This window comes from Corvus hawaiiensis, chromosome 21 (genome assembly GCF_020740725.1).
Source record: "Corvus hawaiiensis isolate bCorHaw1 chromosome 21, bCorHaw1.pri.cur, whole genome shotgun sequence".
NCBI lineage: Eukaryota > Metazoa > Chordata > Aves > Passeriformes > Corvidae > Corvus > Corvus hawaiiensis.
In genome coordinates this window covers 946711-959161 of record NC_063233.1, presented here as the reverse complement: position 1 = coordinate 959161, position 12451 = coordinate 946711, and the positions used below count along the sequence as shown (strand labels likewise).

At 53.2% G+C, this 12451-nt stretch overlaps 2 protein-coding genes across 9 annotated transcripts in view; one reads left to right on the top strand and one right to left on the bottom strand.

The window, feature by feature from the left end:
• Positions 1–3050: 3050 nt before the first annotated feature.
• On the bottom strand, positions 3051–5088 carry RPL35 (ribosomal protein L35). The gene is made up of 4 exons (XM_048325966.1): positions 4826–5088; positions 4325–4461; positions 3919–4000; positions 3051–3268 (listed from the first exon to the last, which is right to left on the bottom strand). The coding sequence occupies exons 1-4, from the start codon at positions 4826–4828 to the stop codon at positions 3119–3121; spliced, it is 372 nt and encodes a 123-aa protein (XP_048181923.1). The 5' UTR covers positions 4829–5088; the 3' UTR covers positions 3051–3118.
• The window catches only part of SCAI (suppressor of cancer cell invasion), a 33327-nt gene continuing 25863 nt past the window's right edge, over positions 4988–12451 (top strand). Inside the window, exons 1-2 of one of the 8 annotated variants that reach the window (XM_048325958.1) lie at positions 5502–5601; positions 5738–5782. Coding sequence is in view for 1 of the 8 variants with exons in the window: in XM_048325950.1 (XP_048181907.1) it covers positions 10636–10644 (9 nt within the window). In the remaining 7 variants the exon portion in view is untranslated. Of the gene's footprint in view, positions 5139–5501; positions 5602–5668; positions 5783–5948; positions 10645–12451 lie in introns of those variants that run through there. The other 7 variants (XM_048325957.1, XM_048325953.1, XM_048325960.1 and 4 more) reach the window with 7 other exon arrangements.

Here is a 12451-nt window from a genome sequence, read left to right as displayed (position 1 = left end):
CCACTGCGTGCAGACACCAGGGTCAGCCCTGTGGTAGCACTCAGGGCAGCAGCCAAGGACCACCCTGAAGGAGGAAGGTGACAGAGACAACGTCAGGAGTGTTAGGAGACCTGGGGTTTGTGTCCATCGCAGCAAACACCAGCCAAGGGAGGTGGGTCCTAGGCTTTCCTTGGCAATATTTGGTTTTCAGTCAGGCTCAATCTTGAGGGTCTTTTCCATCCTAAAAGACTCTGTGATTATACAGCTCACATCTGCCTTGCCCCCTCTGCAGCCCCTCCTCCCCAGCCCCCCAGGCCCTGCCCCAGCTGCAGAATCTGGTCCAGGAGTGGGTGCTGCCAGCTCCCACAGTCACCATCCGCTCCGGGCCGGTCCCGCTGTGCTGGGCAGAAACATCTGGTCCCGTTGGATGCGTTCCAGGGTGCAGGGCCAGGGCTCCCTCTGCAGCAGCACCAGTTTGGGCTGTGCCCTGCAGCCAGTCAGCAGCTGCTCCTCTGTCCTCATCCCCGCCCGCAAAATTATTTATTTGTTGAAGAACGTCTTTTCCTGGGAAGTCTCTCCAGTGCTGAGGGACATCTTCATATACAAGGAGCAAATAAACAGTCTGAGCCTCCGAGGTTCTGCTGCTCTGCAAACACCGGTGCTAAACCCAGGGCCAGTGTCGGCAGCTGCGCAGGGTCAGTGCTGGAGCACAGCAGGGTCCCAGGCAACCGACCCCACGGCCAGGCCGTGCCGTGCCGTGCCTGGAGGGGGACAGGGACCACACAGCCTGCAGTGGCACAGGGGAGATGCTGTGGGGTCCCCACAGAGGCAGCACAACATGGGGATGCTTTGCTGGGGGTTACTGCCACCGGCCCTCCCTCCCTCTGGGGACCAGCAAGCCTGGAGTGTTCACTCAGCCCCGGCAGCAGCGGCTTCTGCCATGGGCACCCTCTGGGGCTGGCTGATAAAGTGGGAACCAGCACAGACCACTGGAGACCCCAGCCAGAACAGGCTTTGCCTTGCTCTCACAGCAGGAACAAGTGTCTTCACCTGTGCCCTGGAGGAAGCTCGTCGCTTCACCTCTGTGTGCCCTCAATCAGTCTGTTGTTCCTGGTCACTTAAAGGGCTGCTTGTCTGCAGGATGTCTCCTGTAACAGGACAGGGCAGTTCTGATGGAAGGGCCGGACTGGTTGGTTCTGTCTGTTGGTGGGTGGATGGAGTAATTCAGCCCCAGGATTTAGCGCAGTGCCAGAAACACGTTCACCTCCTCAAATGGCTGCTGTGGGCTGTGCACAAACCAAAGCCTGAGCTGTTCTCCAGTACTGCCTCCCACTTCAGCATGGGGATGGCTCCGGGATGTTCAGTGCCTGCTTAGTTGGGGCTTTTCCCCATTTTTCTGTTTCCCCCACTCTTGTTACTGATTGGCATGCCAGGGATCTGTACTGATCAGATCCTTGAGACAGCAGATCCTCTCTCTGCAGCGCAGCTGCTCCTGTGGCTGGGCTGGAAGGTGACACCTGGAGCACGCCCTGACACCGTCACCAGTCTCTGCAGTGCAGAGTTCACACCATGTTTGCTTTGCCGTGTTGTCAGAAATGCTGGCAGAGCCGTCGGGCTCCCCTCAGCTGCGCTGCTGCAGCAGCACAGGGCACACACCGCTCCAAAGAGAAGCCCAAATGCAGCCAGGCACGATCTGGCAGCAGCCACCTGCCTCAGCCTGTCCCATGCCCAGCGCAAGGGACCAGCCCCTCTCCTGTCTCCTTCAGGCATCAGGCTCCTGTGATGGGAGTGTTCAGATCTGGGATCCTCACACGGGGTGCTCCTGCTCCTGGGGGCTGTGTGTGCTGGGCAAGAAGCTCATGCTCCCCCCAGAGAAGCTCTGCCAGCCACGGCAGGACACTCTGCATGGAAACAAAGCCATCTGTAACCCTGCCGGCCTGCCTGGGAATACGACCGTGAGCCAAGGAGCCGGTTCCCACACGCAGCCCGCCGGCCCACGGCGTGCTCTGGCAGCCTGGCCCAGCGCTGTGCCAGGCAGGGCCCTCTCGCTGCCAGACACGTCCCATCCACCCTGGGCTCCAAACAAAGCCACGGCACAGCCCGGGTGACATCACAGCGCAGCCACCCCTCGCAATGCCACCATGTAGGGGAAATTCCCTGCACCCCACGTGATTAGGCCTCTCTGGATAAAACTAGCTTGAGGCTCAAAAATCCTTAATTGAGTGAGCAGAATTAAGATCTTTTTCCTAAACAGAATCTGGATCCAATCTAGGAACTCCCTAATGGATAGAGAATTTGTCATATTCTAATGTATGGGCTGCACTAACACAAACCATGAGTGCTGCAGCCCTCACGCTCCACAGCAGCACTGTGGAACTCTTCCTCAAAATCAGGACCAAAAAAGGCTTTTGGAATCGTAACTCCATCTCCAAGTCCCAAAGAACTCTATGGGGGGCAAAGACAAACCATTTAACCCGTGCTGTGCTTTGCAGGTGGGTGTGGAACTGTGAGGCCACAGATGCCCTGGGAGTTCAGTGGTGCTGCCCTAGGAGCTCAGACTTTTTTCACCCCCTGAGCTCCTGTGCCATCATCAGCATCCACACCCACGCAGAGAACACCTGGTCTGAAACTGTCCCCCCCTCAGGGGGTTCTTGGAAGCTACGAGCTGCCCAGAGATCTGAACCAAATGCCGAAAAAATCCTTCAGTTTCCACGAAGTCCTGTAAAACCCCTCAGCTAATTAATTTATTTGTTCACACTTAAACAACTGGCCCAAGACAAAACTTTAAACTGAAGAGATAAATATCAACTGACTGCCAGTATTTGTGAAAAGCTTCCATTTTACACTAATCTCAGGTTAAATACTTCTTACATATTTGGCTGAACCAGCCTCACAGATCTGTACCCATTCACTGCCTGTTCCTCAGAGGAAAATAAAACTGCCAGGTCTGTATTTTCATTATCAGTCACAGTTTAAACACTTTCTGTGAATTCTCTCATTTCCCTCCATTAAGCTGATGACTCCTTTACGGCGTCTTCACCCACCACTACCAAAGAAACCACCAGTGACACTTCCAAACCAAACTCCATTTAATGAGCCATCCTCAGGCACCCAGCGCGGAGCTGCAGCTCGCCCAGCGCTATGCCTTGATGGCGAATTTCCGGGCCGGGTACAAACGTTCCTTTCGCTGCTGCTTCTTGGTCTTCAGGTTCTCCTCGTGCTTGTTCAGCCTGCGCCGCATGGCCCGAGTCTTCTTGGGCCGCAGATCCAGGGGTTTGTACTTCTTGCCCTGTTGGCAAAGACACACAGCAGTGGGGTTCAGACCCTGCTCCGAGCTGAGCTCCTGCCACAGCACCAGCACCCCTGTTCAAGCCCCTTTCCCTTGGGACTACCTTTACAGCCTGCAAGTTTAGGAGACTCCTCTCCGCTGGGAAACACGAGTGGAGTGTAACTTTTGCAGCAGCTTTGACTCAGGTTTAAGTAATGCCTAATCGTACAAGCCCCAGTTATCCAACACCTCTTGAAAAGGTTTTTCTTCCCCCCAAATATGACCTAATTCAAACTCCAGAAAGTAATACTCTAAAAATCTTATTGAATTAAAGAATTTCTTGGTCACACACAAGATGACTAAATTTAAAATAAAAGGGTATCTGCATTTCTGCAAACTGCATCTTCCAGCAAGTTCACCCCACCCCACAGAAGGGATGCTGCCAGAAGACTCTCCTGCAGAAAGCAGACTCAGATCAAGCTTACAGAATTCTTGCAGTAATAATTAGAAAGCAACCATGGCCAGAGAACTTTAAAACTGAACATAAATGAGTGTTTTTCATTGAGTTTTAAGCTTTTAAGTAGCAATCAACAAATTCAGTTCCTTCCCACAAACTGTAATAGTGAACAGCAAGAGCTGCAAGGCCACTTACGGAAGATGTTTGTCCTTACCTTGTAGAACTTCCTCAAATTCTCCTTCTGGGTCTGGTTGATGACAGTCAACACTCTGGCGATGGATTTGCGCACCACACGGCTGCAGGTGGGAAAGAGAGGGATCTCAGGACACTCTGCACGACCAGCTCCATGGATCAAACCCGGGGTACCGTGTGTGCTCCGGACCGCCTACACTGCACCACATTACAGCGAACACCGACAGGGCCTGCCTCATGTCCGCTCAACACCTCTGAGCAGAGGCACAGAGCAACCCCCAGCCCTACCGAGATGTGTTCCCCTTCCACGCGCATTTTTTAGATTTTTTTTACAGCACACAACAACCACAACCTGTGAGAGCAGCTCTCAGCCACGGCGCAGCCGGGGACTCCGCGGCCCCTGCCCAGCTCCCCTCGTCCCCACTCACATCTTGGACAGCTTGGAGGCGGCCCCGCCGGTCACTTTGGCCACGCGCAGCTGCGACAGCTCCACCTTCAGATCGTCCAACTGCTTCAGCAGCTCCTCCTTCTTCTTCCCGCGCAGGTCTCGGGCCTTGATCTTGGCCTGCGGGCGGCGGACAGGCCGTCAGCACCCCTGCCCGACCCCTGGGCCCGCATCCCGCCCGCCCTCAGCCCCCGCAGCGCGAATATGCGGGCCCGGGGCCCGGTGGGATGTGGGCGGATTGCCGGGATTCCCGGTCCCGGTGGGACTGGGGGGCATTCCCGGACTGCCGGTCCCGGTGCCCCTTGGGATGCCGGTGGATCGCCGGTGGCCGTTCCCGCGGGATGCCGGTGGATCCCCGGGGGGCCGTTCCCGCGGGATGCCGGTGGATCCCCGGGGGGCCGTTCCCGCGGGATGCCGGTGGATCGCCGGTGGCTGTTCCCGCGGGATGCCGGTGGATTCTGGACCCGCGGCCCGGCTCTCTCACCATGGCGGGCGGCGCGCGGCGCGGGGCGGAAGGACGGAAGCCGCGCAGAGACAGGGGCGGTGCCGCGGCCGGACCGTACCAACGCGCGCTGAACGGGGGGAGGAGCCTGCGCGCCGCGCGCCCCCCGCGGGATGCACGGTGGTCCCGGCCGGGGCGCTGACAGGGAAGGCGGGAGGCGCGGGAGGCACGGCCGGCCCCGGGCTCTGGGGCTGCAGCCCCGCGGGAGCCGCTCGGTGCTGCGGCTGCCGCCCCCTCCCTCTCTTGGCCGCCGGAGCCCGGTCAGAGCGCAGCCGGTGTTCCCGCGCTGGCCGAGGTGCGGCACTCTTACACCGGCAGTGATGGGGACGTGATGGCGGGCGGGGCGGGAGTGACCGCCGCGGCGGAGCGGAGCAGGGGCAGGGCCTTGCGCGCAGGCAGCCGCGCGGGACAGACGGACGGACGGACGGACAGACGGGCCGGCCTCGCTCCCCGCGGTGCTGCCGCCGCCGTATCCAAGCAGCCGCCGCGCCTCACCGGCCGCGCGCGGGAGGGCGGAGCCTCTCGATTGACGGCCGGCGCAGCCAATCAGAACGCCTTCTCGCCGTTAGCCTGGGCGCTCGGCCAATAGGAGCGCAAGGGGGCGGGGCTGGCCGGCGCGGACCGGCGCGAGGCGGTAGCCGCGCTCCCCGAACCTCGGCGGCGGCGGCGCTGCGGCCGCGCCCGGACCGGGACCGGCGGGTGCGGACGGTGAGCGGGGCCGCCCGGCAGCGCCTGCCCCGCTCCGGCCCGGCCTCCAGGTGCGGGGGGCGGAGCGACGGCGCGGGCGGGGGCGGGCGGGGCGGCGGCGAGGGCGGGAGGGAGCGGCGGCGGCTGCGGGCGCCTCGGGGCAGGCCCGGCGGCGGCGCGCTCCTCACCGCGGTCTCGCCCCCGCAGAGCTCCGGGCCCGGCGGAAGAGCCCCGCCGCGAGTGGGAGCCCAGGTAAGGCGGCAGGTGCGGGCGGGGGCTGTGCGGAACATCCCCCGGCGGCGCGGCGGGTCCGTGCCCGGTGCCGCGGCCAGGGGCGGCGGGGGCGGGAGCTGCCGAGGCCCGGCGGCTGCACGGGGCCGGGCTCGCCGCTGTCTCTGCTGCTAACGGAGAGGAGGAACGCGATGTGACACGTCTAACGCTTAGGCCTGGGTTGGCAGCGTAGCTGAAATAATTGCCCAGACGACCCCCTCTTTATTAACTTCTCCGTTGCTCGCGCTCCCTTCCCGCTTGCGGCGGGCGAGGCTGTGGGTGTTGAGCACGCCGGTGACAGATAGCGGCATCCGGCATCGGCAAACGAACCCGTCGGGGTGGAATGTTGCAGGATTTTATGGGAGCAGTCTGTGCAGTGCTGGATATCCAAACTGCGGGTTTGATGGAATCATCACGGATTTGTTCTGATTTTCAACTTCTATCGCAGCAGTTCCCTTGTCACCAAATTTTATTTCTTTTGTACAGAGAAGTGGCTTGGACAATAGGTGACATGAGATGCCCTTGGGGACAGTAGCTGGATGGTTGTTGTGTTGTGTCATCCCCTCAAATTTCTTGCCCTATAAAAATGTCCATCACTGGTAAAACATCCAGGATCAAGACTGCTGGTTTTCAGCTCTAGATCTCATCTCCCACCACAGAATAAGACCTGTTTTCATCAAGGTCTGAGTTGCATGTCTGTCATTTAATAACCAGACTCCAAGGTTCCATGCTTTAGCCGTGTCTGGGCCAAGCACTTCTAGTCCTCCAGCCTGCAAAATGGACCACTTAATATAAAAAATACCTAGATTTTGCATGAGCTATCCAAATGCACCCTGTAATTCAGGGCATCTTGTCCAAGCTAATGCAAAGCAGCACTGTGGGACCATATGAAGACTAAAATGTGAGTGAGTCTCCAGCATGCGTGTGCTTCCCACTGCTTCCGCAGGCAGCAGGACTGCTGTGGTGGTACCAGTCTCTGCAAATCGTGGAAAATCATCCTGGTATGGGTCTTGCTGTGGGATTTGCTGCCTGGGGTCTCCTCACGCCACCTGAACCTGTGGTGTGGTAGGTGTGCTGTCCCTGGCACAGTGGAGGGAGCACTTTGGGAGCCTGGTGTCCTGCTGGGGATCGTGTGTGTAGAAAAAAGAGGCTTCATTTTCAAATCAGATTAATACAGTCTCTTTTAAGATCTTTGGATAAATTGGACCACGATTTCTGTTAAGTGAGAGAAAGAGTGAGTCACTTCACTAGGAGCAGAGAGCATTATTCTCCGGTCATTCTGGGCTGCCAAGGCAATACAGACGGTCACGAATGTGATGGCCAGGTCCTTTACTGCAGGAAATAGAAAAACCATTCACAGAAACTATATGGAGAGAGGAAGTGTTTCGTTGTGCTACAAAGGAGAATGTGATCATTGTTTTGTCTTGAAATGTAGCTACAATACAGTATCAAAATTCAGTTGGCAATCCATCTCCCTTACAAACATGGGAAGATTTTATCACAACGATGTCTAGCTGGGCTTTGCTCTATGTGTAAGAATGATACTGTGTTCTGTGCTCATTGTGCTCTTTTGAGGAACTCGATCTACAAGTGATAAAGATGCTGAAAGTGCATTCCAGCGGGAGGAACATGAAGCTCATTGTTAATCATTTCTGTGTCCCTGTTTTATTTTGTGGAGGCAAGTAATAAAAATGGAGTGTAACGATTCAAAACATCGAGAAGCTTCTAACCCTAGTCAGTTCTGCACTGAAATCAGATGGTGGTGTCTGTGGCCTTGCACAGAGGGCACAGATTTGGGGAGGTGGGGGCCGGGGGCTGCAGCTCTCCCGCGGCTGCTGCTCCTGTCACATGATGCTCTGCACAGTCCCCTGCTCGCACTGCAGCTGCCTCGCTTCCGTGTGCCACTCACATCTCCCCTCTTCTTGCATCACTTTTATTCTGGTTTAGCTCTGTTGGCGTTAAGTGGAGTTGATGATCTGCTGTGGCACAGATGGATAATGGGAATTCATTGGATCATCTGGATGTGTTACTTTGTTGGTTTGTCTCTTATTCTGCTTGGTGTGCTTTGGGTAAGGAAGGAGGATCTCCGGTGTGAAAGTCTGTTCTGAGGTGGTGTTACTGCCTAAAGAGCTGAAATGGAACTGATATTAAACAAAAACCCCCAATGCCCCCACTAGCCCCCTAAAGCACAGTACAGCTGTTGGATTCTGGCCATAAAAACCTGGATGTTGATGTCTTTTTACACATAACTTTACACAGCTCTCATTTTTTTCTTAAAAATGATTGCTTTCATTGGAGCAGTCTTTGTAGAAGGACAACCAGGACTTGTACATGCAGATTTTATAATAATTCTGTTTGGTATTCTTGCATAAGAGCATTCTGCAGGCTTGGCTTTTGTGGCTAAGTTGCACTGTTGAAGCACAAAAGCTCTGTTCAAGATGTGTAGTTTTTGAACAGGCTGGAAACAGAGGTGTGGTATGGAGTATGTGTTGCAGCAGGAGGAGACAGTTCAAAGGAGTGGACCAAGTTGTGTGTGGGAGCTGCACTGAGGGTCAAATGGAGGTCTGGTTCTGTAAAGTATGTAAGGAAGTTGCCAATACAAATATTACCTTGCAGCTTACATGTGCTGAGAGAACGCAGCACAGCCCTGCAGCAGGGATGGAACGGAGTAACCATCAATCTGGTTCCCTGAGGATGTCAGTCAGGAAAGGAAGTGTGCAATGCCAGAAAGCCTGGATGGAACTGCAGGTTTAGAGGACTTGTTGTTTGAGGTATTTTTAATTATTGCTATTAATGTAATGGAACACAGCCTAATAGCTGAGTTTTAAAAATATAATTAAAGCAGAAGTCAGCAGAGGAATTTCTCTGCTGTGAGGCAGAGGCACAGTTCAGGAGCAGTACCTGCTCAGGAAGGTGAATTCCCAGAGTGATGATCCATGCAATTCCCAAGCTTGCTGGCAGCTCCCAGCAAACACCGGTTTGGAGGGAAGAAGTGAACCGAAGGGATCAGAAAGCTTTCCCAAGCTTGTCCTGCATTCCCTTTTGTCAGAGTACAGTTCCAGTTGGAAGGCAGCCATTGGCACCTTGGCCGAGGATGGGAACAGGCTGCAGAGTGTGACGACAGCTGCCCTCCAGATCGGGCACTGGCCTCAGCTGCCATTTGGGCCAGCCAGTAAATCATTTGGCTCGCTGGAAAGAAGCCTCTCCATCCCATTGCTCTACAATGCAGCTTGATGTTAGCTGTTCCATTTCAAATTAATGAGTGTACATAAAAGAGTTAAACGTCAGTTGTTGTCAGAGGAAAGAAAGAAAAATCGTTCTTGTAACTGGGATGCTTTTCAGGAACTTGGCTGCTGGGAAGGCGAGAGGCATGTGCTTTTCCACCCTGCTTTAGGTGATGGCTTAGTTCAAGGGGGCCCAGATTTGGCTCAGTCAACAGTTGTGTTGGCGTCTTGCCATCAAATGTGCATAAAATGGAGCTGACTGCAATTCCCTCCTCACTCTAACATGGAGGGGCAGCCGGAGGGACCCGAGGCCGCCGTGCCGGTGCCGTAGCTTGGCTTGGCTGTGAGGGTTACCCTGGGATGTGCAATCCCTGCAGCACAAGCTGTTGCATTGTGACTGGGTCGTTGCTTTCGAGTCCCTGGGTTGTATTTTGGTGTCTTGTCATAACTGATGCATTTCAGCCCTTGTTGTGCCTGTGCTCCTGAAATCTCTCTCCTTTCTCACAGTGGCTTACGTGCTTTTCCAGATGCAGGAGGTTCATCTCTCATTTGCAGACTCTTCCTATGATTCTGTGGCTTATTCACATTGCCACAATATCGAGATAAAACACAACTGGCATTTTAGCTCCTCCAAGAACATTGTGTGTAAATAAACCACTAAATAGTTCAGCCTGTGAAATGTAAATACACACAACTCACTGCCACAGCTGATGGTGTTTTTCTGTCTCCCTTCTACCCTCCCACCCCTGCCAAGAGTGGGCCAGCCTGATGTTCTTTTTTCTCTTGCTCTTTCATACAAAGCAAATGACTGCTAAGTACCATGTAGGTGGTATGCAAGCACCACAACAGATTCATGATTTGAATTTGGATGAAAAGAAACACTTGTGTCCTCTTCCACATTGCTTCTGCACCATCTTCTGGAGATTCCTGGACTCTGATGACCCAGAAATTCTTCTTTGGTCTGACTTTGAGCTTGAGCCTATTTCTAATAGCAAACTAGTGAAGTCAGTAGAAGAGCAGAGGCCCAACTGTGATGACATTTTTAGCCTGTGCCCTTTGTTCATTCTATACACAAAAGGTCGCGAACTGCAGTGAAAGAGGGATCATGGAGGGCGCAGAACAGACAAAGGTGGAACAAATTGTCAGTGGCAGAAACATAAAGAAGAGAAGCGAAAGTTTTGTGTGCTGTAGGCGATTGAAGGCCACGTGCATCCCATGGTGAGATCATGTCTCTTGTGTTCAAAGTGAGTCCGCCCAGAGGGAATTCAGAGGAGTCTGCTGGTGAGGTGTGGCTTCCATGATCTCAGAGTAGGAGGCAGGAAGGGACTACACGGTTTCCATGGCATGATGTTAATGAGCACCTCCGCATTTTTCTGAGAGAAAAGATGCCAAAGCTGCAGTTCTGGATACAGACAGGTGTGCTTTTAAGCGATAAAAGGATTTTTAAAGACGTCTGAAACATATGAAAAGCCTGATTTTACAGACGAAGCACTTACTTGAAGTTAAAATAATGGGATTGACACTGCATGTTGTATTTTTCAACTCATTTGACTCAGAATGGAGTTGAATTTGTGGTGTTGCCACAGGAAATCATGAGACTGTTCTGCTGAGATGTCACAGGTAATGCAGAGGTGGCAGCTCCCCTTAACTCTGAGGTCTTATTGCAAGGCTGTTTGCAGATCTTCTCATCTTCTGATGCACTGAGGAACGGATTATGCATTCATGTGAGAGTAGTAAACTTTCAGTTTGCAGTACTAAAATCTGTGCAACTTGTATAACAGTTCTTGTGTAACTGTGAGTGCCTGCTCTCTGCCACTTCCACTGGCCACAGCAGTGTGCAGCTGGGGAATGTGCGTGTGTGGGTTTGTCTTGTTTTCTTATTTATCCCCTGTCCTCTCCTTTCCCTTTTTTAGGAATGGGACGTTTGCACGTTCAGGCTTCCTCTTTTTTCTTCTTCTCCTAGCAGCTTTTAAATCCCTTGTCTGATGTAACTGTTGTTGCTCTAGGGAGAGAGGTCCTGAAGATTATCTACTGTGTGATTTTCACAAAATTCAGAGGAAGCTGAAGTAGAGTGATGTTCAGTGCATCTATTAAAGGGAAGGACAGACAGAAGGAAGTTGTTACATTGAAGGAAGCATCTGGCCAGCCCCTCCTAATGTGTGGAGCCCTAGGAAGCTTTCCCTGTGCTGCGGAGAGCTGGGTTTATTGGGATGTGAAGGGAAGGATCAATCCAGGCTGATATGGGACCAGGTTCCCTGTCCCTGTAGGAGCGACTGCTGGCCCTGACTGCTTGTGCAGAGGAGTGTGGGTGTGTTTGTGCACAGGCTCACTGGATTTGTATGTTTGTATTATTTTAAAAAGTGACTTCCCTCTTGCTTAATCTTTAGAGGTAGCAGTATTTTTGCAAGTTAGCTGTACAAATGGTGTACTTTAGTAGGAAAACCAGTTTCTTGGAGAATTCCCAATAGGAGGTAGTTGCTAGAACTAGTTACATTTGCGGGTGATTTTGTCAGCCACACTGTAATTTGTATATGAAATCAGGCTTTCACCCTCGTAATTCATTTCTCCTTAGTGTCCTTTGAAGTAAGCAAACATCCAGGCAGAGAGAACATGATTTGACCAGTGCTATCAGTTAAATAAAACAGCTTGTTTCTGTTTCTTAAGTTAAAGTTGCTTATCACTGTGGTGTTCAGACAAGTGTCCCCAAAGCCCAGGCTGTGTCCTTTTCCTTGTGGCAGTCCATGTGCACGTCCATAGGGCACTGAGGAGAGCTGGGACACAAACGCTCCGCTTGCTCTCTGAGCTCGCCGTGGGCATTGCTGTCCCCCAGGACTGAGCCTTGCCAGGAGCTCAGGTGTGGGCTCAGCCTGCTCCCAGATGCCTCCTGCAGCATCCATCGAGCTGCTGGAAAAGGAGCTGGATATATCTGGAAGAGCTGCAGCCACTGCAGTGCAGACGTGCCCTGAGGTGAACAGTGGTTGGGGTGAGGAATGTCTGTGATTGGTTCCAAATTTTACTAAAAACTTTGGAATAATAAGGAAATCCTTTCCCCCCCGCCTACATTTTATAAAGAAATGGTTTGATGTATAACTGCTCATTGCCATTCCCTCTGAATTCCTGACTCCAGCAGGCTGTGAGGTTTTGAGTGCCTGTCTGGGGGAATTGCTATTTATTTATTTCAGTGTTTCTTGGGCAGAACCAAGTGGTGCCTTGGGAACTTCAGGGCAGTGGCTCTTGATGGAGAGTTAGGTATTCTGGCGAGAGGAATGAATTTGGGTTCTACTGCATTTTGTGTTGTCTGAGGCTCTGTCAGGACTAGCACTCTGAGCAGATCACATGGAAACACACAGATGGTTTTCCCAAAACGTGCAGTATAGCGTTGAAAGAAAACATGAGACATGAGTGTGCCAGTCTGCAGAGGAAAAGG

Excerpts from the sequence above, each read along its gene's own strand:
- RPL35 (XM_048325966.1), bottom strand. Across the intron at positions 4,001-4,324 it reads GCCTCCAAGCTGTCCAAGAT|CCGTGTGGTGCGCAAATCCA; the intron begins GTGAGTGGGGAC and ends TCCCACCTGCAG. Across the intron at positions 3,269-3,918 it reads ATTTGAGGAAGTTCTACAAG|GGCAAGAAGTACAAACCCCT; the intron begins GTAAGGACAAAC and ends CTTTGCCAACAG.